Here is a 24,777-nt window from a genome sequence, read left to right as displayed (position 1 = left end):
GGAGCGTTCCATTGAGTGGTATTTCGAACGTTCTGCCGTAAGAATCGTCAGCGTAAGTGGATGGGAAAGATTTTCCAGGTTTACAGGAAATCGTCAAGTACCAGTTTCAAGGGTTTGTTTCGTCGATATACATTTAGAGAATCTTCATAGGTTTGGGGGATGTTGAGGAACCGTTTCGATAAGTGCAAGGGTCTCGACTGGTCTTTATTTGAATCTCCAGCCCATTGTGAACGATTGTCACACAATTCAGGATATTTCGAGGGGGCAGAATCTATGCTTGGGTCGAGCATTCGGAAATCTCTCGAAAATGCAAATTTTATGGACCATGGGTAATACTATCTTATTCGAAACTGGCCAGGTTAGATCATGCGAAGATAAACCGATAGGCGAAATATATGTGAAAGTTTCGTAGTGTGTTTTCTATTTAGTTTTGAATTTTTTTACGTATTTCTTTGTTCAGGTATCACGATGTACAGTTTTATCAGAATTTCTTACAAAGCGAACTGTTTATTTCGAGGACTTCAGGTTGCCCACGCAACATGTACAAACTAAACTATCTCTCCTTCTCAAAATGTTAAATCTCATCACAAGAGTTCAATTGCAAATATGCTAATAACCGTACTACGTAACAACCACTCGAAACAAGTTCATCAAACTGCGATTAAATAACCTTCATCTCTTCGTGTTGCATTTTGCAACGTCCTAAAAGTCTGTACGGCTCTTGGTGTATCTGAATTTACGCGCATACAAATACGAACGTAACGTATTGTGCATATAATTATACTCACGGTAACTCACATAACTTTCGTTTGGAACAGCAAACAGCTCGTTTCATTTTATTCGGCACGTTGAAAGGCGAAACGTGAAACAAGTAAAACGCGGCAAACACAATTGTGCAAAAATTACATCAAGCAGGTACACGTTCCTCCATTCCTCATTCCCAGTGTTCCTTAGATTTTCTATTTCCGATTTTTACTTTTTCCCAGATGAAATACGGAAAACTTCTTTCTGCGGATTCATTCTCTCACAGATCCCAGTATTCGCTATATAAATTTACGCCCTCGTGTTGCGTTGAAAAATATACTAATTATCGAACGTTTCAGAAATTGTTTGAATAAATCCAATATCCTTCAAGTTAAGAGACGCGTACAATTTTCAACCAGGTTTTCTCGCTTTGTGTTTGAAAGGCGATATGAAAAAAATTTCAAAAATACCGCTTTTGGAGTACGAACCACGCCACTATTTGCGCTTACTGTGTGCACTTTGAAAATTAACAGCCTAGAGCTACGAACCCCCAGTATGAGCCAATTCCGCATTTTCAATAATTCTACGAAATTACTGGATATTCAATATCGTAAAATACAGGTGAGAGAAGGTCATCGTTTGTTGCAATCAGTAATGGTTGAAACAAGAATAAATAAGGTACAAGACATTAAAAGTCACTGTAATATTCCACGGCTAGGTCTGACCACAAGAGTCCAGTTTCGAATAAGTTAATGTTCAAACTGTTCCAAGGAGTGCTGTACTTACAGGTAAGAGTTCTTCTGGTCCCAGGAAACTATCTCCGTGACGACGAACCGGCCGGAAGTTAGAGCGAAGCTCCTCGTCTTACCAGAGGAAACGTTGGTAATTGCGACTGCATGCCTCCAGTAACTCGCGTCGTGTTGCTTCTGTGGCAGAATCGTAAGGAACGAATCGCCATCATCGGTGAACATCGGTGGTTCGAACTGCTCGACCCATCCATGCCTCTCCGAGTGCTTCAGCGCCTGAAAGATGAATATTTCATCCCGTTTCCCATCCATTCCTCCTCTTCCCGTGAAAACGGTCGCGAAAAATTGCGCATCGTTCAATTCCACAGTATCCTCTTTCCATGCATCGTCGAGGTACTCTACCATTGATGAGCGAATTCAGAGGATTATTTTGCGATTTTAGACATTCACGATGACTTGTGGGAGAGAAATCGAAAGGCAGAAGCGGTTTAACCCATTCCACGACACGGTTTCTACGAATCGTGGAAAATATTCTTTGGGTATTCGAAGGATTTCGAGATTCTTACGATGACGGCTGTAGGCCAAATCTTTTGCTTCGTCCCGAAACTTTTCTATTTCATTTCGCGCAATATTTGCACGATATTTTCTACGATATTTATTCTACGCCATCTTCTTTTCTCGGCTGCAAAATATTGTCTGGCGACGCATACGGTGCGTCGTTGGTAGCAAACGAGTTACAGGAAATGGATTGGAAAATTTGAAGAGGATTTTCTAAGAAAATTCAACTTTCTTTATTTTAAATCCCAGTGAGAAATTATTGGCATGAAATTCGTCTGAACTGATCGAAAGTAATGATTACCTGGCGATAAAACTAAGAAAACAACGAAAGCCAATAATTGCTTGTAATTGAGATTGCTAATAAAGATTACTAATAATAGAAATTACGAGGAGGATAAAAACGTTCCAGGTAACCTTCAGTCGGACTCATCGTCGCTAAACTTGCTCGTGAAACAATAAACGAAATAACACCCTCTTGACCAAGTTGAGCTTCCTCACCCCCGAAGCCTCGTGAATTAAACGAATCGCGATACTTCCAACAGCAGCGCCAATCTAATTAAACCGAGAAAGTTCGTCTTTTACGGACGATAAAACCGCCGTGAAATTTTAAAGGAAAACCACGCGACGGATCGCCAATTCTTATTCATCTTGTTGGCGCCGTCAGCTTGGGCTAACAAAAAATAGGCAAACCTGACAGACTTATCAAAATGATGTCTCCTTGCGAAAAAAAGAAATTAATTGAATTAGAATGGCGTGCGAAAGTTTTCAACTATTGCAAAAGTGGTATTTAAAAGAATTTTAAACCATATTATATAACTATGTAATAGCGCTTGTGTATTATATTTCCTTTTACTTATCATACTACTTTACTTGGTATTATTTAAAATTCTTTCAGATACCGTTTTTCGAATATAAAAATTTATTTGCTCGAACGATTTTGCACACCACTGAAGAAAAACTTAATTTGAGTTTCAACTATCCCTTCGTACAAGTCAAGTTAAAACTCCAGTACATTTTACTTGTTTAAGTATCGCACACCACGTAGTATATCCAATGCGAATAATGTAATAGATTCATAATAAAATAATTGGGAAATAAAAGGAATAAAAATTATTTTTATATGTGACAAATAATCTCAATTGTTATTAAATATTTGTGTAATATTGTATACGTACGGTGGTGCAATTTGGCAGTGAATCGTGTACGGAACAGAAACGGAAGTACGCCTCGTTCTGCACCCTGTTCATCCAGGTCGCGTACACGAGATTGTCCGTAGGAAAAGCAACGGCAGATAGAATCCGTTCCTCGGAGGCTAACTCGTCCGGATGTTCGATTTCAGTTAAGCTCACGTTACCTTGGACCACCTTTTCTAAGTCGACATAAAACAGCTTCACCGTGGGATTGGTCGTGCCACTCTGAAACAATAAAATTACTGGTCAACCTGCAGTCAATCCTCATTTTCTTCTATCAAATAATAACATTCGACAATCGTAAGTTGCTCGTTCTTATCTTTCTATAGAAATTATACAATTTTATAAAATCTAATATTTTACAAACAATAAACAGTAAAAGTCGAAAGTAAATTTCGAAGATAAGCTACAGACAAACTAATCCTTTCAAATTATAGAGATTCCGAGCAACGCGACAATTCTCCTTCACTTTCGAACTTTGAAGTCGACTAGCGTAAACGCCACTGAAACGCGAATAGACGTTGCGTTTTTTGGTATTTTCATTGGAGAAGAATTTCGGTAAACTTGGTAGCTCGATTCTCTTCAACTTCCGTGAAAGCATGTGTATGATTTTAATAAAATTAAGACGCGTCCATTGCGTCGCCGTGCGCTTATCGTCCGGATTATTGGAATTCCGTCGTGTCGAACGTAAAAGACGCATTCGCCATCGAACTGATAAAACTTCCATCGCGATTAAAACGCGACAACTATGCCAGCCATCCGAATATTGAAGCCTCGCGAAAAAATCGTAGATTTTATATCAAGCAACGTCGTCCTTTGCAATTTTATTCAACGAACATGTACTAGCGAATTTCTAAACGCTTCTATCGTTCTCTTCGCTCGGAAATGTCGCGAGGCTCCCGTGCAATACGATTTTATTGCTGTTAGAAAACGAACGTAGGATGAAACAGAAAAGAATGTACGTTCTGTTTCGCGGATATTAAAGAACGAATGACATAAATCCCGGCGTTTTCCTATTCGACGCACGAAAACGAGAATTTAATCAGAATGTCATATCAAAATTGAATTATTCCGCCTGTAATTAGCTTGCGTGAAAATTCAAGCGGGATTAAAATTCGAGGGGTTGTTATAGCCTGGAGAAGCGTTTGATCGATTGCCGCCACTTTTTCCTTGGGTAATCGAGCAGTCGCCGTGGCAAATGATGTATGTACACAAGTGGCCGGAAAATAAAAAAAAGACAATTATTTTTTAGTAGGAAATGACATACGCTTCCGGTGAAATGTTTGGAACAGCCTTTGCATTTTAGATGATACGAATATTTCGTGTATCCTTAGGAGAAATAAGAATATTATCGTTACAAGTGTCGTTTATAAGTATAATTAATTACAGTGTAAACGCTATAAAATAACAACATCATTAGTAAAATATTTATTTATATATGCAAGTATTTCTTTCGAAATTCTAACGTGCTGTAAACTTTTGAGCGGAAGTGAACTAAAACTTTCATGAGCTGTTCGTGATCTCTTAATAGTGGAGCTCCTATAGTTGGCTACTATGGCGATATTTAAGCTGTTAAAATCTGAATTTAATCGACAAATTGTTTAAAGTGCCACGAGCCACTGGCAAATTATTTTTATCGTTCGTGTGAATTTTTTCGTCATTTAAATTACGTTCTGGTAGATTTAAGATTTCAAAGTTAATAAAATTCGACGTAGAAATTAATCTATACGAAACTAAATTAAAGCTACGATTAATTAAGACCGAAGTAGACGAACAGATAAGCTTGTTAGAAATATCTCTGAAAGGGAAATATTTCAACAAAAATATTTCAATGAGGGGTGTTCATTCTTCGATCTGTGATTTCATAAAATTGTTTCGGACAATGTTGTAACGTATGAGAGTCTGCGAGGTCGTTCTTTTCAGGACACAATTAAAAATTCACGAAATATTTTCAAATGGTTCCGAAACGATGGCAAACAACGAAATTAAATAACGCATTTATTAAAATTTCGCTGCGTACCCGGGCATAAAATTTCCAAAACGTTGCATGCTTATGCAAGGTCGATTGAAATGAAATCGTGTTTCATATTTCGCGAGTGACTTCGTAAAACGCGATAACAAATCGATGATAACATCGAAGTAACAATTTCCACCAATTTGGATGGTGGAAAACAGCCCAGAAAATAATCGTCCAGCAAAGAGAACAAAGGTTGAAATTATTCAAAGTACAATACTTGCAATGTTCAATGGACGAGACAAATTTTTACTTGAATTCCATCTTTGATTAGATTTGTTTGATTAAATAAAAAAAAAAAAAAAAAAAACAAAAAACAAAAAATGAGTTTGCATAAGGTTCGCTTACAAGTGATAACTTTTCTGTTACGTGTCTATTACTCTAATGCATTTTTTGTAGCTTAATAAAACAATAACCCACTTTATTTAGCGAGTTAACAAACAGTATGAACGTTCCTTTTTCCCATTGCGCGATGAGAACGAATGGGAAACGAATAACAAAGAAGAAAAAAGAGAAATAAATAGAAGGTGAAAGGGGCAGAGGAAAGCAAAGAATTTGGTTTATAAATGGCCAAGTGAACGATATTTTTCTAGAAAACGGGCCATACCGTGGTTTACCGCAAATCAACAAGACTATGGCACCGAAGGGTTGAAAAATGCATAGGGAACGACGGCTGAAATAAAAGAGGGAAGAAATATGTTCGAGACTCCCGAGCGGAAAAAACAGAAAGGAGAGGATACTTTAGATTGGGCGGCGTTTGAGAACGAGGAACGAAAAGGGTAGATGGAACGTAGAAAAAAGGGGTGGCTGAAAGCAAAAAATCAGAGGGGCAATTGGGTAGGAAACGAGTCAATGCGCCTGAAATTTATTATGGGGAAATCGGTGAGCATTGTTCGAAATATATAGCCGTGTAAAACTGTGGAATTACTGACGCTTCCAGCGATTATTATGCCGCATTCTCGCATTCTAAAATTCGACGATATATAATCTATTGTACGATACTCCAATTTTTCATATTGAATTTATCAGGCAGGATAATTTTTGATTGACACCGAAGAACGACTTTTAGCATCAGGATCAACACTTTTGCTAAAGTCGGATTAAAGAAAATCGGCAAACGAATTAGTAATATAATAAATTCCATACATTTCATATAAATCAACTTCCAACAGCGTATTCACAAATAAAGCTGGCACAAATATCGATTTACCTGTACCTTAATCGAACAAAAAAAACCATCCCATTATTTTTTACCTTCATTATCGATATAATTTATAGATACCAATCTACCCCTGTAACTTGTTTAAAGAAAAACCTAGTCCACTATTATCATTCCATATTTTTCTTACAATTTCTGTTACAACTTTCACTAAAACATTTACGCCTCTCTATTTATACAACATATTTTTCCCTATTTTCACGGAACCTACACTACCGCCGTTCTACGGAAAAAAAGTGGAGAGAACATACGGCGTATTTAAAAAAGGAGCGAAGCGAAATTTCATAAATTTTATTTCCCATGCACGTGGCAACGCTTCGAATAAACGTGGAACTACAATTTGATATTTACTTTACCGCGTCCTAACATTCCGACTTCGCTTTCATTTCGCTTTTGTAGAAGGCTCGAAGGCAAGAATACTCACGAGCAAACAAGGTACTAGCCTTTCCATGATACTCGAGAATAAAACGTCCTTGTTGCAACATTCATCGAAACAAAGAAAAATGCAGCTGGGAGGCAGGAACGAAACGCGTCTCGTTTCGCGAAATCGAGCGTTCTTCCGTCTGGTTAAAATCGACGAAGCCACAGACGAGTGAATCGGCGGAGAAAAAATCATTTCAGAACACGAAGAAAGCGTGCCGGCGCGGTAAGAGACGTCGCCTCGAGGAAGGTGTATCGGTCTAGGAAATGGAAATTTAAATTTTCCTCGGTATCGAGGCCTCGAATCCTCTCTTCTGCTTTCCCCCCTCGTCCGTCAGATTGGTCCTTTAGCCATTCTTTATCCGTTTGCTTTCTTTCTTCTTCTCAATCTTCTCTTCATTGTGCAATCTTTGTAATCTTTAAATGGACTCTTTGCTCCCACGGACTTGAGATTCGTGACGAGTATCAAAGTAGGCCACTTTGTCCGGCGGAAAATGAGTTTTCGCGGACACGTACTTGGAAAAAAAATAGAACGCACCGAAGATGTTGGTCGAACGACCACCGGGAATCCTCGCCGTCCCCATTTTTTCCCCTGTCAAGAGCTTTTGCCCCGTTTTACTTCCGCAGTTGCTTTTTCTCCTTCCCGGCTCTGTTATTTGGTTTTGTTACAGTTTTTCTTACCACTGGATTTCTGGGTTTGTTAGTATGCATGCCGGAACGTCTGTTACTTCTTCACGTCAGAATTTCGTCGTTTCATCCTTCGGTATTGATCGAATCCGTGGAACATTGTTCAGGTCGTTTAAACTCGGTTTATCCTCTGAGAGGAGCGAAATTCCGTCGATGAAAATTTGTATAAGTTCACCTCTTTGAAAATCGAGGTAATTATTTCTGAGTTATGGACACTTGTTTCGCTTTTTGAATTATCACAACGCTTTATATGATACGAAGATGAAAATTTTCCACTGCGAGTGGCCAAACTTTAGGTTGTCCCAAAGGTTTCTTTTCTTTTATAAGGAAATAATAGATGCACAACATCTTTTCTTTCGTATTAATTTATTGAATTATGTATGACCATGGGGATAGAAATAGAACAAAATGGATCATAGAAAATTCGATGAAACAATATAAAACAAAAGATATGCGTCCTCGGTGTACATTAACATTTAATCGGTGTACTCTTACACTCTTTGTATCTAACAAATCGTTCCCTTCTTCTCAATTATGTCAAAAGATTTATCACGATTGTCGCGTATTATCTTCGCATATACCAATAAAGTAGCTGACGCTCGCTTAGTTGCATTTTAATTCTCTTTATTTACATTGCTAAACTTGAAACTTAGCTTGCAAACGATCGCTTCTTGGACCGTATCGAATGAAAAGTTGATAGCGTAGTTTGTCTCTTGCCAAACAAAGCTTAAATACACGATCCGTCCCTTGTCTGAATTGCAAAGGATCCACGAGTACTAGGCGCAAGGAAGCAACCCCATTAAAGAGGAACGATGTTATTCATCGCTCAGGTAAACTTGCAGCAGCTTCTTCACCGGGCAATATTTGCTGTTGTCCATCAGCGGCATCAATCCTGCCTTCTAAAAACCCATTAAAAATTACACAGGCGCTAGCTTCTGCCCTCTTCGATCGTATGCTGGTTCCCTTTCATCTCTTTCACCGTCAACTTCGACCGAGCCTCTGCTGTAGCAGAATTTCGGAGATCTCCGAGAATTCCTCAGACTTCAAGGTAAAATTTACGCTGTGAAAATCGCGCGGAGATCCTCGTGTATTCGACTTGTGGATCTCTTCGAAATCTTCGATTCCTTCTGTGCGATGCCAGAAACGGTCTAGCAGAAGGGAGGAACAATTTTTCTCAATCTTCGCTAAATGGACCCTTTTTTTTTTATCAGAATACGTGTATGGAATAGTTGCATTTCCATTCATATCTTGCTGTCACTACTTTTATAGTCTAAGTTTGATAAAGTTCAGAGAAATTGGACTGCATAGAAGAATGTCCCAAACTATTTCTTTGAAAGCAAGGAAATTTTCTTCCGTGCCTTTGATTTTTCTAGCAAGCTTCTGAGAAACATTTGACGCTGACGATTTCAAATAAAATAAAAGCTCAAGTTGCACAGAATGGGATGTGATATATATAATAAAATCCCACCGTTTATTCAGCTTCGACATTAGTGTTAAACATCAAGTAATATGTTTTTTTTTTATTATAAAACATTTTGTTCACTCGTAATAAATTTTAAGAAAAGAAACAACGTATGCAGTTATGGGAGAGAAAAATTCACTGCATCACACAATTCGCCAACCTTAATCACAGCAGTGTTAACAACTTGCTAATGCGTTTTGATTTGTATAAATTTTTGTTTTCGCTTATTTACGTATTTATCTTTAGTGCATAGCATTGTCAAGTGAATAAACAAAATTCTAAAAATTAAGCTGTCTGACTACGAGTAACTTCGACTTTCCGAGCTGTGTTAAAACATATCCCACTATGCATAAAAAGCTAAGCAAAAAGTGGGACTGTTTTTAATGAACTAACGAATATATATATTTCCTGTAGAATTAAAAATTCTACATAAAGTTGAAGAAGGATCATCGAGTTTAATAATTACACAGAAAGATCGAAGGCGACGATGCAAAATTTCAGAAAATTTCAAGCAGTTACGCTTACTAATAAAAGTAGAGTACAATAGAAGAGATCAAGTCAAGCTACTCAGACTGCTAATTGGACACAGAAGACTAACGCACAAATTTCTATTACAACGAGAAGCTGCTCCGTGTTGCGAACCCTGCAACCTACCGCTCACAGTACACCAGGCGATACTAAATTACACAAAATTAAACGAATCACGTAACAGAGTCAAAATCCCCAAGCAACTGAAGGAAGTATGTTCAGTTAGAAGCAAAGTAGAGGAAATCTCTTGAAATTCAACAAATCGACGTTACACAACATTGCGTTGCTTACGTTGAAGTACATACATTATTGTAGTAACATCTACTTACTAATTAATCGAGTCCAAGTGTGTTGAGTCATAGTGCTCTTATACGACTACAAAAATTTCATGCTACGAGTATAAAATCCGATAAAAAAGTTCATTGGAAAATGAATTCCTTGGAAGACTGCGTGTCGATACTTTTTCGTAGACACTTTTTACTCGAAAATGAAAACCATTCGCCAAGTTTTTCCAGGGAGTACTTGGCTTATGGAGTCTCCAGGGGTAATTGATACATAGTAAACGGCGGCGACTGACGGCCACATTTCGCAAGTATGCTCGGCCACGTACATATTTCATACTCATCCGTCACGGAGATTAAGTGGCTGCCAACACGTGGTTACCCTCGGCAACGAAGCAATTTTCAAACCAACCACCTCTCTCTCTCTTTTTCTTTCTCTGTGTAACTTAATAACAATCTTTAACTACCTCGTGGAAGACCAAAGAAAGTCAAAGAAGCTCTTTATAAACCGAAAAGACAAATGAATCAGCCTGATAGAAAAGCCTTAGGGAAAGAGTAACACCTCGAGGGCGTTGTATGCAACATGGTTACACAGGTCGGTGAGCTTTAACGATGAAACGAACTGCGTTGTCAACCGCGCTACGATCGTGCGAGTTAAATTGTGTAAGTTGAAGTTGTCTAGAAAACCGGACTCGTTAGAAGTTGCAATGAAAAGCCACTGGAGTTAACGGTGGGCTGTATGTAATTTTATTGCTGCGTAATTTTTGTTCGGCACTCGTCCCTTTTTGTAATTGGGACATTCAAAATGGGACGTTCGATGGAGGACACTGTAAATTTGACAAATCGATAGAAAATTGTCGAGCTTCTTTTGAAGGTACGATATCGTAATAAATATGTTGCCATTTATACAGGGTGGTTGGTAACTGGTGGTACAAGCGGAAAGAGGGTGATTCTACGCGAAAAAAGAAGTCGAAAACATAGAATAAAAATTTTTCGTTTGAGGCTTTGTTTCCGAGAAAATCGATTTTGAATTTTCGCTCGGTACGCGTGCACTTTATCACGTCTCGTTATAATGAATCTCACCGTAGATCGTTGTCTCGATGGATATTATCGCAGTATAAATTTGTTTTTGCCGTAACGGAAAATTAGGAATACATAATGAAATAATATGAAGTAATCATAAAGTTTATTATTACACAAATTGCCGAAAATGTTGCCCATTCTGCACATTTAACACATACTTCTGCTCTTCTAATTAAATTTCTATGAACACTTTCTAAGTCCATTTTCTCGAAAACAAAGCTTCAAACGAAAAATTTTTATTCTATATTTTCGACTTTTTTTCGCGTAGAATCACCCCCTTTCCGCTTGTACCACCAATTACCAACCACCCTGTATATAAGATCATGAGTTACATCCAAATGTATTTTAATAACATTTTTCCGCTATCAGATACAAAAGAACACACACTCGTCGAATAACAAATACTAACAAGCTTGAAAAAATGAAAAAAGAATGATTCTGCGAGAAAATTTGTGCTTCATGGTATTCCTATTTTCAGACCATTCAAACTGTATCATAAAAGCTTTTCATTTCATGAGAGACAAGGTTATTTAGATGGTCTCTTTCGTCTGGTTTGGCCAGCCTGTCTGTAACAAAGTTAACTTAAAATATCGTCGCGTTGCACGAAATCCTAGCCGAGCTAATTGTTCTCTTCTAATTTATTATTAATTAATTTCCCTAAAAATGTGAATCAACTATGATGCCTGTACAAAGTCAGTAGGTGTTCTAATACTTATGAACGAGTCGTACCTAACTTAGTGGACCTGGTTGTCATTTAAACGACGCGTCCACGAGAAACCGGTGGTCCTCTGGTAGTTTGTTAACGAAACGAAAAAACCAGCGACCAGAGAAAGGGAGAGAAAAAAAGAACGTTTCAACTCGAAGCATTAAATAGACACGCAGCTTTCAGTTAGCTCGCGGAGTTTCGCAGAAAAGACAAAAATTAGAGCGACCTTTCTCGCTCTTTCTCTCTCTGTCTCTCTCCCCCTTTTTCTCTCTTTGTCTTCCTTCAACCGGTAAAATAGCCGGGGAAACTGGCAACACGAGCGGATGATATTAATTCCCTGGTGTTTTGTTTCGGTTGCTTGGACCCTTATTTTAACCCACGGAGGAACATGCACGTGGACGAAATATCCAGCGGATTCAAAGTTTTTCCGATGTAATCTCGCGGTGGGTATGCGTAACTCGCACGGACGATATCAATCTCCTTTTTTTGTTGCTGTTTCGAGAAACGCCAGTACCCAGAGATGCTTCTGTGTCAGTTGGTCTTTTAATATGTACGTGATGTTTTGGTTAAAAAAAAAAAGCCAATGGCAACATCATCGAAAATTGTTCGATTTGTAGGCAGGTAGGTCTGAACGTGAAAAAATTTCCAAGAAAGAGAATATCAGGACAGATAGAAATACTCTAGAGTGAACAGATATTTTTAATGATCTTTAATCCTTCGACTGCTATTGGCGTCCATAAATACTGAAACATAAAATTCAGCGTGTTTCATGAGCTTTTTTTTTTAGCATAGATATGTCTGGATCGCTTGATGCGACGTTTCCCAATATGATGGAACGTTCTTTTTAATTTGGAGTCTAAATAGAAAAGAAATTAATTCAATTCATATATTACTTCTAGCATTTTTCTGAAAAAAGCTAGTAGATGCTGTTTAAATCGACTGAATATTAACGGTATTGTCAGAAACTGTAAAATAATGGCCATAATATATCTGGAATAACAAGCTGAATACTTTATATCTGTGCCTAGATTTCCAAAAGAAATAACGTTCAAATTTCTAGCAATTTCATATTCCATATTTCCTTCAGAAAGAAATAACGTTTACGCTCTGACAAAAAGATGATCCGAAGCACAGAACAAAAATTTTATTTCATGCAGGTTGGACTATAATAAAACGGTTAAATTTTGCTTTAACATTACGTTTAAAAATTCACGCAGAATGGAAAATTCTAATCCAACCATTTCTAATCCATTCACCAAATTTCAACTTAAACGCGATTCTATTTAAAACGTCAGTACCTTGAATTCCTTCCACATTTCATCCTCTCTTAACTTCTATAAAGCTTTCTGCTTGAAATAACCGGAAAAGGAGCGAAAGCTGACCGAAGACACGTACGCATATTCGTTGCACGCTCGCTTTTCGCTTTGTGCACGCGTCAAATTATTTTCTAAAATTCGATGTAGTCTCTAGAAAGCACAAAAGCTACGCGTCTTCAAGCGTCAACCCAGCTAGCGTAGTTTTCGTATCCGCGATAGCGTGAAACATCAAACAGAATGCGAGACAGGCCGCAACAAGATTCTTCCTTTGGTTAAATTTTCTTTCGGTTCACACGGAATTTCTGACACTTTGATTACGTAACTTTGCATTAACCTCGGATTACCTTCAGTATTATTGTTATTAACATTAGTGCCCATAATGTTAAACAACATCATAATCAAAGAATGTGTTGTTTGTGGGTAAACATGCTCGAATTATAATTATAGAAATAATATCGTGACAAAGCGTATTTCTAATTTCTTCGCTACGTCAGACATATCAAACTCGTCCATTTTACGACCTCTATGAGTATGCACATTTTTTTCACTTCTTCCTTGAATTTTTATTATCATCATAATGTGACTGACTGTTTACATGGAAACTCTGATGGAAATTTCTTTCCTGTTATACGAAATAAGTAGATAAATAAAAGATTCTGTATGCGTAAGGTTCAAACCATCCTGTAATTTTGATTCCTCTGCGTCAAAAGGATATCATATCCTATTGCTGTGTAATGTATTTCTACTACAAACTGGATACTCTTCATTTTTTAGTCAAAACCATTCGCAATCTCGACTTGGTTGAAAAATGGATTTCTCGTCGTATTTATTCCAAGAAAACGTTAAAAGTTACGTGAAAACTCTGTTCCTTACTAAATGTCGGCACAATATCCGACGAAACGGCAGAGAGAATAAATAATCTCTGCTTGTCACTTAAGAAAAGTTGGGAAGCCTGTTCCAGGAATCCGCACTGTTTACTCAAACGCCACCGTGTATGGTTACGCAAAGAAACAAATATTCAAGATATTTCAACCGAGCCAAAGAGCAGTGAAAATACTAACAAAGATAGGGCAAATAGGCTGTCACGTCGAATTCTGTGACATTAAACGTCAGGAAAACCGCGCATTATATGCGTCTCTTAATCTCTGTGCCAAATCCTCTTTCAAATGCAGCACTGTGAAACGTGCGAACGTTGCCTACGTATGTGCGAACGTGACCAGTGAATTTTGATTTTTGCCTCGAATCCTCGTTCAAATTCCGCACTGTGCAGCGCCATAAAACTACTATTTTTTGACTCTACTCGACAAATATCATACGCTATAAAGAAAATCATAAATTCAATGTACCTCGAAAACGAAGTCGAGCCAGTCCTTATCTGCATGCAGTTTTCCATGCGAACGCTTACCTTAGGATAATGGATCGAGATCGCGGACGTGTACTGGAACGTCAGGCTTCCTGGGTAGCCGTAAAACGGTATCGTTATGATCGGTGTATGGGAGTCGTCGAAGTAACCGAAGGCCAGTTTACTGCCGCTTGGAGAGAACCATAAAGCCTTGTTCGAGCCGAACACCTCCTCTGAAATGGAACGAACAATCGTTAGACCGCGGTTTACGATAACATCCTACGTACATATTGTTTGCGGTTGTTACTCGTGCGCACACAGTGTACAAGCTTGGAATTCTTTGATTCAAACGCAGTGGATGTAAGTGTGATTTATATGGTGCATTTGTTGCAACGAATTTATCCATCTAGCGAATTAAACTAGCAAAGCGGAAATTTCGGAATCTGAAATCCACGCTTACGACGAACATTCCTAATTATTTTACTATTTGTCTTCTTTCCTTTTGACCAATATTGTAAAATAACGATGTACTTGATTTAATCTATAATTCACAATATTTAGAAATTATATATTTCTGCGAGAATTTGAATATCAAGTTTCGCAGTGATTGCAGTCGATCTCCTCTTTAATGTAAACTTCCCTCTGTTTCAGGCTAAAATTCCCGATATGTATTTCGTTATTGGAGTAGTTTACGATCACGGTGTTTTCATTAAAAGGTTATCGTTTATTTGATACGATACATATGTATGAAATTGGAACAGGCATACTTGGTGAAAACAATCTACCATATCGTTTATTCGAGAAAATATTTTTCTCGCAATACGGCCGTTTCTACGAGAAAACCGAATTCGTATAAACGAATTCGCTGTTCACTCCCGGAAATTATTCTCTTAAATCGTGCTCCTTTAACGGGCAAACAGAAAGGAGAACACACGAAGACGAGGAATTATATTCGACGCGAGACATCGTTCGAAAAATACGTTTCTCTGGAGAGCGTTTCAACTGTCCACGAAAGAAGTTTGCTCAGAAAAATATCTCTCTCTCTTGCAACAAGGAAACGCCATATTCACGGTACACTTCGCCTTTTCGTGTAATTATTCTCGTTAAATAAACAACTAGACGACGCACGAAAGTAAAGAGAAGAGATGAAAATAAAACCGGGGATGAAACACGAGAGGAAAAGTTTATATTGTATAATGCGTATTAAAGAAAATGTGTGAGATATTTAAACGGCTAGAAATCAAGATAATGAGAAGAGTTCGTATATAAAAATGTCGTTTGAGGCTTATTTTTCAAGACACAGAGAATTTAATCTTGCTAGTAGTGCGAGTCAATGAATCAGCCGGCGAAGCTTCGTCTCTATTTCATTACTCGCGTTTCATGCTTTTCGCTCTGGTGGATAAAATTCGGGTCAAATTTTAGCAACGCGTAATACTCGTTAAAATACGTACAAAGACCTTAATGAACATGAATCAAAGTGGCTGATTAATCTCGCTATTAATTTTAATACAAATATTAATTTGCATAATTTTTCATCTGCATATTTATTATATTCGGTTATCCCGTAAGTAATGCGATTTTTCGAAAGTGTTCGGTTTCAAACACTGCCAGTTTTCGCCTAGTAACCGGAATTTTAAAAGATTGAAATCGAAAGCTTGATAGAAGCAGGCGATGAATTATGAAAGAGAAAAAATTCATCACTGATCGATTGTCGACAGGTAATTCTTCGTTAGATCTGATATATGAGAACGATTGTATTAGTTATACAATGACGTGATACATAATAATGTGGAAAATATTCTTCGATTTAAGTATACAAATATCCTTTTCTTTCTCTGCTTGTGATATTAATTAATATCGATTTGATATCACGATCAGCGTTTACTAAGCTTTTCATGAATGGATATTCTCCAAATATGATTCTTTTTGAAACACCCTGTATGTGTAAAGATGCGACTCACAGAGAAAGGCATTTTCTTGCAGAAGCGTGACCGCTCAAACGTCCGTTTTAAAACACATCTAAGTAATTTCTTCGAAATAATTTCACCGCTGAGCTCGAAAGCACTTCACCTTTTCTACCTTTCGTCCTTTATATATATATATATATATATTTGTTTTTTCTTTTTATATTTTACAGTGCACGCTGGCGTAAGCCAGAAAGGAGTACGCCGCTCAAACAGCGTTTATCGAACGAAACCCAGCGAGAATTCGCCGCAGCTTGCGATTTCGGCTTTCGCACGCGTCGTCGTTAACGTTCTGCTCTTTTCCTCGCGCGATCTCGTCAACGCTCGTACACGTACCGAAAGATGAAAGCGTAAAAAACGGGTGGAAAGGTCCTGTCAAAGAAGATCGGGTGAATTGGCCGAATTTGTGAATTTTGAATGCGGTTCGTTTCGGTGTGACAGGAATTTGGTAGAATGCGGTGAATTTTTCTGGAAATACCGCCACAGTATTTCGTAAGAAAGAAGCGGCAGAGCGTTGAAAAAAAGAGAGTCACGGCTTTAGTTTAAAGTTGGAAATTTGGAAAATATTTCGAGAAAAAGGTGGCAAACTAATGGCGAAACTAATGAAGAAGCGTATCTTTAAATATTCTCTTCGTAGTGACAAAAATTCCTGACTTTTCTTGGCTTTGGTTTGATTATCGTGGATTTTTTCGCAAAAATAATTTCAACAAGCAAAATGTTGAATTTAGTGTCTAAAAAGCCGCAAATATTTTGAAACGCTAGAAACAGAAAGGCAAATAGATCTTTGAAAAAGCTTGCTGTCAAGAGAGCATAGAAATATTGCACATAAAATATTGATTCGAAATAAGTGCAGAATTTTTTAACGAATTACTAATAATCCTTTAATTAAACACAATTTATAAGAAGTACCAAACAACATACAGTATCTTTATACTCATCTATAAAAGCTAAACACCTCTGTTTGTTCCGTATGATCATTAACATAATCAAATAACAGCATGAAAATTAACATATTCGTATTTAGAAAAAATAGGTATTTGAGCGAGAAAGCGTATATTCTATATGATATAAGCTATTAAAACGCTGACAGCTTAATTCATGGTCTAATCAACAGTTGGATTTAAATCACCGAAAAACTCATAAATGCTAGAAAAAGAAGGCTGGTAGAAAAATTACTCGACTTCAATCGTGACGCGTAATTATCTTTCTGATAACCAATTTCTCTTTCTCTCTGGCTTGCCTTTTCCGCGGGTTTCTTTGAACGATTCCCAGCTAAAAATTCTGGAAGCCTCATCGCAGGCGACGCGCCTTTGGTAAAACGTAAGCCATGGGACACGTTTCGTGACTCTGGCCGTGATTACACTGGTCGGTACTTTGTAATTTCGATTCCCGCGATATAAATGCAATGTCATTTATGCACCACCTTTCTGAAGGGCTTTTGTATAACTTTTACCCCCGCAATTTCACTCCGCAAACCCCGCGGCCATTCGCCCTATTACGCAAGCCAGGTTTTTCAATATCCTTGCAATAAATTCTTGATCAATAGCCCCGGTGTCTTTTTAATCTATCCATACGGCAGATAAAAGGGGTAGCTTTCAAGCCCTTTGTGATAAAATCGACAGAGTCTATATATTTTCGAAAATTCCCGCTGGAATTTCCATTCCAGTGAAACTGTGTACCTGAAAAAAAGAGCGATTCAAATAGAAATTAAAAAATCAGAAAATTATTCTGATTCATGTCGGTACGTTCGTGTTTTAGTGGATGGAATGAAAGAAAAAATATCTTTTTGCGCAGAATGATAAATCGATGAGCAAATATATCCATAAGCAATGCGATTCGAACGTTTGCTGATATTACAGAAGCACGTAGAAGTAGAACGATATCGATCAAAATCATTCACGCTTTACAAACCTTGAAAGTAGTGTTCTTTCAATTTCATAGCCAATCGAACTTATTTTATTAATTTCGAAAAATATTTTTGCAGTCGTTGGCAAAGGCCAACATTTTATTTTTATTAACTTTGGAATCAAACAGGTGCACTTTTGTGTACTCCTCAAATGTTTCAAATAGTTATTCGTCATTATATGGAAATATTGAGAATATTAAAATGTAGCTTAATGATCATATTTCTGGCTTCCACTTAACCGTAACAGGATAAAAGGATAAAAGGATAATTTCGGAATAATTGCATCCGCGTTGGCGTATTAACATTCAAGGGACGGGGAAAATAAAAAACAAAAAATCCTTGTGGACAGAGTGGGAGGATGGCTTTGTTGTATCGACGCGACATCATTAATACATTCGCTCTAAAAATTCACCATAATTCATGCGGGTGGGCGTTTTATTAAAAAATTTCGTTGAAGCCATGTTGCAGCTGCAGCTAGCCCGCGTATTTTTCCGAATATGAATCATCGTTTCACGGGAATTACTCCCGGAGGACGCAATAAATCTGACAGTTTACACGGACCTAACGAGTAGCCTATTTATCCGCGCAATTGATACCGTGAATCGTGATTGATATTAAACGTATAATATATATCGTGTGTGAAATTCAAACGTTAGCTGATGTTATGGCAATCCGAGCGATGTAAGAGAAAATTGTAAATAGCGTCGCAACTCCTGAAAGAATTATTCTTCCAATTTGTCAGTCAATTTGGCAGTGGATCAAGTTGCAATTTTTATTGAGATACGTATAATTTTATATGTTAGACTAGATTAGATGCGTAGTTGTAATACTTGTATGTGAATATCAAATGTATGTAAACTATTCAGTCGGTTAACAGTCGGATATGGAAGAAAGTGCTGAGACGCGCGCAAGTGTGTATCGATGAATATCTTTGAAATCGCTTATCAAATAAATATATAATTATTCTAATATTAATCCCAAGTGTAAATTTAGTGTTCCTATACCATTATTTCGGCTATTAAGATCCAAAATTCTCAACAATTTTATTTTCTGTCGCCACATGTTTCTCTTGATATGAAAAATTATTCCGCGCGAAATTTCACCCTGTACATTCGTTATATTTATTAATGAAAATACCTTTCGCTCGACTAAGAGGGACGTTGTTAAATACCGAACGACAATTTCGTACGATTTGATCGGAACGAAAATTGATTCCAGCGAAAATAATAGAATTTAAAAGAAAGTTGGTGATACGAGTGAAAGATGGAAAACATATCGTTCAGCAGTTGGCTTGATTGAAAATAAAAAGAGCAGAGGTTAGAAGAAACAAAGGTTCTTGGTCCCTGCAGAGGTTTGCATTTAAAGCCCTTCAACGCCAGCTAATTAAGTCGTTTCGAACGAAGAGGCATGTGCCGTAATTAAAATATTCGAGGCAAAATTATTTCCACCGATGTAACGCTGCTGTTGGCAGCCAGCAGCCAGCTCGAGAATTCGTGACATAACGATTTCCATGCGAGATAAATATGTACGGAGTTAGAACTTAATCTAATTCACGTGTTATTATTCCCTTTGTAGCTAAATTATTATTATTTGTTTATTATCATTATTGTCGTCGTCGTTGTTGTTGTGTTAGGCTCTCGCCCATTACAAGCTTACATAATAAACTGTTTAGAAATAAAAATAATATATAAATATAAATAGAAACAGTATAAAATATAAATATAATAATTCGTCAATTAAACTAAATTAAAATAAATTATTAAACTTAATTAAACTAATTCTCATAGACAGTTATTAGAGTCCACTTTTATATATTTTACAATAAATAATAAGATATGGTACATAAATAACAAAAGCAAGAGAAACCGTAAAATAAATGAAAATCTTGGAAATACGAATTAAAAAAATTTCTTATATTGCATTAGAATCTGTGTTGCAGAGATTGGAGACTTAAAACGGACATTATTTACCCCGCCGGAAATATTCCGTTTACGGTTTGCCGGTTCTTTCTTCAAGAAAACAGTCCAACTGGAGACAAGAAAGTTACTTGAATCATATTATCTGGATCGCGAGGGTACTGATTTAATTTTGTTTGGTGTTTCATTGAAGCTCGTTCGTGCCAACACAGTGAACTGATAACATAATCGAATTCCATTTACCGAACCCTCCTTTACTCTGAAAATAATTTTATAGGATTCACGATCGCGGGATTATTTTTTTAATGCCCAGCAATTAAAATACACGAACGTTTAGAGCAGACGATCGACGTAGATTGTGTAGCCGATGATTTTGAAGAATCGCGTGCGCTTGAATTATTTTTGGAAAAGCAAAAAACGTGGAACGATTATTGGAGAACGATTCAATCTTTGAAATGGTTGTCAGAAAATGGAACAGACACGGAAACTGAGAAATACAAATACATTTAACAAACCAGTATTGGCGAAGAATAATTTGAACAAGAAAATATCAATTTTCAAGCTACACTTAGAACGCTTTAGAGAACGCTAGAGAACGTAATTTGAAGTAGGCAATTTTGCGTTTCGTTTGTCGCATTTTTATACTTCAATTTTATTCCTCGTTAAGCGAACGAAATGGATCTTTAATATTTCAGAAAGATATTTAATATAAAATCGTAACGAAAAGCCACGTATATCGATGAAAATTGAAAAGCTTTCTGGAAAAAGAACTTAAATGGTGAAGCCGAGACAAAACGGTGGATAGGGTAAATCGCGTTGGAAGTTTTAATATTAGTCTTCTAATATTAATACTAAGCTTTAATCTTTTAATATTAGCTACGTTTAAATTGATAATTGTAATGACTCTTAGCGAACTTTCTTCCTCTTATATTTACAGAATAAAGAAAAATTTCATTATAAAATTTTATAATTCTACCACTTAACTAGAAACTACTCTCGCCTTATATCTACTTATTACATCTAGCGTTAGCCCCTTTTCATAAAAAGTTTTTCCACTATTTTATATTTCATTGAAACACTAGAAAAATACCTTCAAACGTTAGGAAAGTACAATTGGATTAAAAGTATGAAAATAATGTAACAGTGTTAAACACATACAAGCTGTATCGAGGCTGATACCTGTTTTCAAAAAAGATAGTTTTCAAAGAAGATAGATCAAATAACACGATGTAAATCGTAAAAATTTCGCAAAATTGTGAAAAATCGAAACGTTCGAGTTGGCAAAGCTTGTCTACAAGATGTAAGATATACGTAGTAATACGAACAAGTTTGTATAACACTATTATGGTAGACGTACACGATGAAACGATAAAGGGATAAACGTATTATGTTTGTACGAGAAGGATGTAAAAAGGAAATTCCCGCTTCGAGATATTATACGGCTGATCTCTCGTATCCAATAAAGCTAGCAAAAATAAAGTTTCTCGTTTGTTATCTTGAAAATCCTTTGAGCTGTGTGCAAGCTTTTTTTAGTATCGGTTTATTCACCTCTCCTACCTTGCTTATTTATTTTTTTTTTATCCACATTATTTCGTCTAGATAATGAATAAATTAATAAAATTGTTTTCATCCTTTTACCCAATGTTTCGTCCCCCGTTTCTTACGGCAAGAATATTTTACTCTTTGAGAATGTAAGCTTGTACAACAACGAAGAACTCGAAATATTATTTCTTTGTCGGCAAGATTTCCTACGTTTCTGCTATCAGATATAAAAGATACAGACTTTCGAATCATTCTGAAAAATAAATATATATTAACACGTTGACTGCCACGACACCCGTATTCAGGTGTCGCTTATTTGACTACCTGCGAAGGATCGTCGTAGGTATTTGAAAAGTTATTCCATAATAACAAAACTGTTGAATTGTTATAAAAGCAATACGAAAATGGTTTATTAAAAAATTATTTAGAATGTAAGACTTTAAAGCATTCTATACATAACTGAGGTTGGTTGGGACAATTTGGACAATAAATTGTTGTTTTCTTACAATTCTTTTGTGCTTTTGTTCGGTCCATTCGACGTTTTTTATTCGCATAACATAGTTTGCACGCGCGTCTAATGCTTCTTCCGGAATCATTTTTCCGAACGGCGATATTATGCTGACTCCGTCGAAGACAAGGATTTTTTGTATTGTCAGACAGCCCTAATAATTTTGCAACTAATAATTGTCTAAATATTCTAATATTTATATTCTTCCTTGTTGCAATTTTGTAAACCGTCAAAGCGTTTACAACAGAAATTCCCAGAAGCAGTTGAATGCCAAGTTTTTTGTACCATTTGATTCCTTTTCTAATTGTGGTGACATAAAAACCATTTGGTCGGAATAATCTACACCACACTTTCCTTCGTTATATTCAACAACAGTGGTTTTAATGTTGCGAATAGAAGAAACGAAAGATCATTCTTGAGACCACCACATGAGCGACTCGCATTACTAAAATATCGATGGGAGCACCTAGCAGAGAACGCTTGGTACTGGTGCACGCGTGTTCTGACGGAGATTTCTTTGAAAACACGCGTGCCAGTCAACGTGTTAATAGTTCTTTTCGTACGATCGTATTTAAGACGTGACATTTCTATATTTATAAATTATACAATGATACGTTTCATCAAGATACGAAATTTATAGTATTCTTCTTTTTTTAAAGGTTAAATGAACAATTTTTTAAACCGAAATATAACACTTCCTTGCAGCGTCGATCTTTCGACAGACATTTTCACGTACGAGTTAATTTTCGTCAGGAAAATTTAAAAGGATGCTGACTGATTCGCTCGTGGACGAAAATAGTCGTCAGTGGTCCTAAGAGAAGAGCAATTTCTGTCATAAACGTTAGCTACTTTATTTTATTTTTTTGGAACGATAGTGACAAAAGGGCACGCTTGTTATCGAAACTGCAGACGTAATAAGCATTACTCACAGGCTGGAGAATAGAGGGTTGAAATCGAAGGTAATAATGGCTGTTCGATACTTTGCACCGTGAGTTTTCCACCGATTCATCGGTAACAATACTTCGATCGTGCCTCGAATATCGACTCGAGTTGGAAAGTTCCGAGCAACGCTCCAGAGGAATCGAAAAATCTTGGGAAACTCGAGGCTTCGGTTATCTCCTGGGTATCGTAAAATTCTCTACCGAAATTCCACAGCTTCGATACGTTTGTCTTCGTTCTTGCGAACGTATTAAACGTTAATTAACAGGTTCGTGGTGTGGCAAAGAAATCGTTAATAAATCGTAAATAAAAGTTTTCGATCGTTCATTGAACGAAAATGATTTACTTGTAAAAAGATCAGGAGTATGCAACACTTTAAAAAAACAACTGATTTATCTCCATCGATCTAGAGCATTGCATTTAGAGTGAAAAATTGTAAATCCTACAGGACCATGTTTATGATCATTGTTTTTCTCTGTATTCGTATTTATGGATTTGATCAGTTAGAGTTGCACATACTTTCGTATATCCTGACCTATATTTATATCCGAAATATGCGTCCGATAGGATGGCGCCACACGCGTTATAGTACTGTCGCTTATGGCACCGTTCTGACGCATCAACAGATTACATAATCCTACTTGCTCTTTGTGCTTCAACCTTTTACCTAATTGCATCTCAGTTCACTACTTTTACTCGTACATACCATTTATAATGAAAAAAAGTCCCGTCGCCAATTCGTAAGAGCGGGACAATTTCATCAGAAACGTTCTACGGCAGATATAGGACGAGAAACGAGTAGACTTTGCTACTAATTCCAAGCGATATAACAATTTCTAATAATCCTAATAATTTGCCAGCTTCGCTTCAATTTCCCAATTATCCAAATACTTATGAAGAGTGGTGTACGCGTTCAATATACGAAAATAAAACGTACAAATTTGATTTACCATAGCTCAACAGCCTGTCCCATTGAAATCTATCTCTAAATCCAGCACCTTTTTCAATCATCCCTTGAAACGGTTCAAACAAGCCGTTTAATCCATCACCGAATGAAAGCTTAAACGCGTCAGAGTACTCATCGATGTCAGTGCCATTCCTAAAGCGGTACGAACGAGCCCTGTCCCATCACGCGGTTCGACTTCCGGGATAAATAATTTCGTCGACACGGACGATTCGGGGGAATAAATAATTAGACGACCATAAAGGGAATTCGTGGTTCCCTAGATTTTCTTGTTACCTCCGCGACATCCGACCCACCTTCGACCCTTCTTTTCTCATCTACCTCTTCCCCTCTGCCTCTCTCTCGCTCTCTCTCTTTCTATCTCATTCACTTCCTCCCTTTGTGTTCTACCATGAATTTCACCCTCGGGATATTTCTCTCCCTCGTCACGTCCAGCTAGCTGCGCAACGCAGTGTCGTGTCTTTGTGCTCCACTCTCCCCTCCCCTCCTCGTCCTTCTTTTTCGTCCCTTTTCTTTTGTGTTTGCAGACCTGCTACTACCATCGCCCATTCTCGTCCTCGTGTATCTCCTCTCGTGCACCCTCGTCCCACCACCCGTTCCGCGACTTTTCCTCTTCCGGTTCCCCTCGCGGGCTCTCGCAGGGTCGAACGAGAATTTACCTTCCAACAGGCTCGCCTACAGCCTCGCGAAATAGCTATATATCTAGTAAGCCAATCGTCTTCTTTTTTTTCTTTGCTCTTCG

The 24,777-nt window shown here is 37.3% G+C and overlaps 1 protein-coding gene across 5 annotated transcripts in view; it reads right to left on the bottom strand.

The window, feature by feature from the left end:
* LOC100646982 (venom dipeptidyl peptidase 4) overlaps positions 1 to 24,777 on the bottom strand; it is a 300,060-nt gene that overhangs the window by 68,574 nt on the left and 206,709 nt on the right. For all 5 annotated transcript variants that reach the window (XM_048408250.1, XM_048408249.1, XM_012311197.3 and 2 more), the window contains 3 exons: positions 14,360 to 14,529; positions 3,224 to 3,463; positions 1,531 to 1,766 (listed from right to left, as the gene is read on the bottom strand). In XM_048408250.1, coding sequence (XP_048264207.1) covers positions 1,531 to 1,766; positions 3,224 to 3,463; positions 14,360 to 14,529 — 646 coding nt within the window. The remainder of the gene's footprint in view (positions 1 to 1,530; positions 1,767 to 3,223; positions 3,464 to 14,359; positions 14,530 to 24,777) is intronic.

The sequence above is a fragment of the Bombus terrestris genome, chromosome 8, assembly GCF_910591885.1.
Source record: "Bombus terrestris chromosome 8, iyBomTerr1.2, whole genome shotgun sequence".
Lineage (NCBI taxonomy): Eukaryota > Metazoa > Arthropoda > Insecta > Hymenoptera > Apidae > Bombus > Bombus terrestris.
The sequence above is the reverse complement of the archived record's forward strand: the minus strand, read 5'-3'. Positions and strand labels throughout refer to the sequence as shown.